The sequence below is a fragment of the Empidonax traillii genome, unplaced genomic scaffold (genome assembly GCF_003031625.1).
Source record: "Empidonax traillii isolate 1590-97213 ecotype Southwest subspecies unplaced genomic scaffold, ASM303162v1 scaffold812:size654646, whole genome shotgun sequence".
NCBI lineage: Eukaryota > Metazoa > Chordata > Aves > Passeriformes > Tyrannidae > Empidonax > Empidonax traillii.
Window position 1 is genome coordinate 180,143 of NW_020956005.1, and position 1,814 is coordinate 181,956.

The 1,814-nt window shown below is 52.4% G+C and overlaps 1 protein-coding gene across 2 annotated transcripts in view; it reads left to right on the plus strand.

The window, feature by feature from the left end:
• Nucleotides 1–1,814, plus strand: part of GRIK4 (glutamate ionotropic receptor kainate type subunit 4) — a 159,648-nt gene that overhangs the window by 111,760 nt on the left and 46,074 nt on the right. For both annotated transcript variants that reach the window (XM_027901778.1, XM_027901779.1), the window contains exon 7: nucleotides 1,745–1,798. In XM_027901778.1, the coding sequence (XP_027757579.1) occupies nucleotides 1,745–1,798 (54 nt within the window). The remainder of the gene's footprint in view (nucleotides 1–1,744; nucleotides 1,799–1,814) is intronic.

Consider the following 1,814-nt stretch of genomic DNA (forward strand, 5'->3'; position numbering starts at 1 on the left):
CTGCCTGGCTGCTGAGGGCTGTCCCCCTCCTCTGTTGCTATAGTGACTTCCCACAGGCACCCATCAGCTCCCTCCAGGCACACACACTCTCCCTGCCCAGCTCCCTCTGCCACAACTGATAAAGATGTCAGTGATTCCCACGATTTTTTTTTTTAATTTTTTTTTTTCTGTAAAAACTAATTCAGCCTTCCCAGCCAGAGGAATGTAGGAATGGAAGGTAACAAATAATGAGCTTGTGATCTGTCAACTTCTTGCACCTTGGGAGGCTGGGAAAGTCTTTTGCTTGCAGAGTTGGAAGCAGATACGGAGTGAGGTGGGTGGTGAGCAAGCAGGTACAGGTCTCCAACAGCAAGAAAAATGCACTGTTGGTTTGAAAATGTCAGCTCTGTCTGAGGAGACCAGTCCTGCCCTGCCACAACAGTGAGAGAAATTACAGTTTCTCATCTCTTGCCCTCCACAGATGGGCTGGAGACACGTGGCTGCTCCCTGGATTCCCAGCCTGTCCCAGCTCCCGCCTGCCGGTGGGATGGGAGTGACAATCCCGGGAGCCTCTTTGCTGCTCCCTTTGATTTTTCTGCCCTTCAAATCAGACACAATGGCTTCAAAGCGGGTCAGAGGGAGAGCTGACAGCAGCACTGGCCCCCAAGCGAGGGGAGAGGGAGGGAAAGTGGTGCCAGTTTTTAGCGTGTGGGGGGTTTAAAAGCGAGGCAGCTGTCGGGAGCCTCCTCCAGAGCCAGGGTGCTCTTTTCATCACAGTGACTTTGCTGTGCTTGTTTTGCCACCTGTGCCAGGGACAGGGTGTCACTGTGTAGCCAAAGGGCTGGGCACAGCCAGACCTGAGCCACCAGCAGAGGTTGTGGCCTCAGGTTTGCACAGGAAGAGGTAAAGGACAGGCAGGAATAGGCAGAGGTGCAATCTAAGCCATCCCTTCTTGGTATCTTTGGCTTTCTCTGGTCACCATCCTTCAGCTTCTGGCGGGGGTTGAAAGGGAGTAAAATCGGGAGGTGCTGCCTTTGGCCCTTCCCTCCTTGTCTCCTGCTCCTTTGTCTGGTTTGGAGTGATGGGAAAACCTCTTTGCCAAAGTCCTGAAGCATGATTTGGGACCAGCTGTGCTTGGCAGTGAAACACAGGCTTCCAGGGGGATCTGCAGATTAATGCCTCACTTTCCTGAGCATCTGTTCCCACAACTAACTCACTTGTTTAGTGAGAATTTTGGAAAAGGGCTTGAGTGATCTGGTCTGTGATCTCTAGAAGAAATCATCCCCATGGAAACATCTGTGTCCTCTCTGCATCCTTATATACTTTTACCCTCTTTTCTTCTATTTTGGTGGCTATCACAACCCTTTCTAAATTCTGGAGAACAGGCTGAGTTATTGAGTTTCATTTGTCCTCATAATTTTGTGGGGCTGGAGCCCAAAATGGGAAACCCCCCAGTGGCTCGACTGTCCTTTTCCTGCAACCCCAAAGAGCTTTTCCTCCCTTGTTCTCTGCATCTGCGGGGGAAGAGACAAGCCTGGAGCCTCTGGTAGGCTCAGCCCTGCTGCCAAAATTGCTTCCCCAGCCTTTAATCCCCCAGGCCAGGTTGTGTTGCCGTGTCCCCCCCCCTGCCCTGCTGCGGGAAGGCAGCGGCGCTCGCACGGCGCGATAAGGATGGAAAAGCAAACGTGGCCCAGGCTGGGCCTTGCTGGAGTGGAGATTGAAGATTGTCAGGCTCTGGTTTAATCTCCTTTCCTCTCCTTCACAGGCAGCTGAGCTGGGAATGGCGTCTGCCTATTACACCTATATCTTCACTAATCTGGTAAGACGTCGCTCGC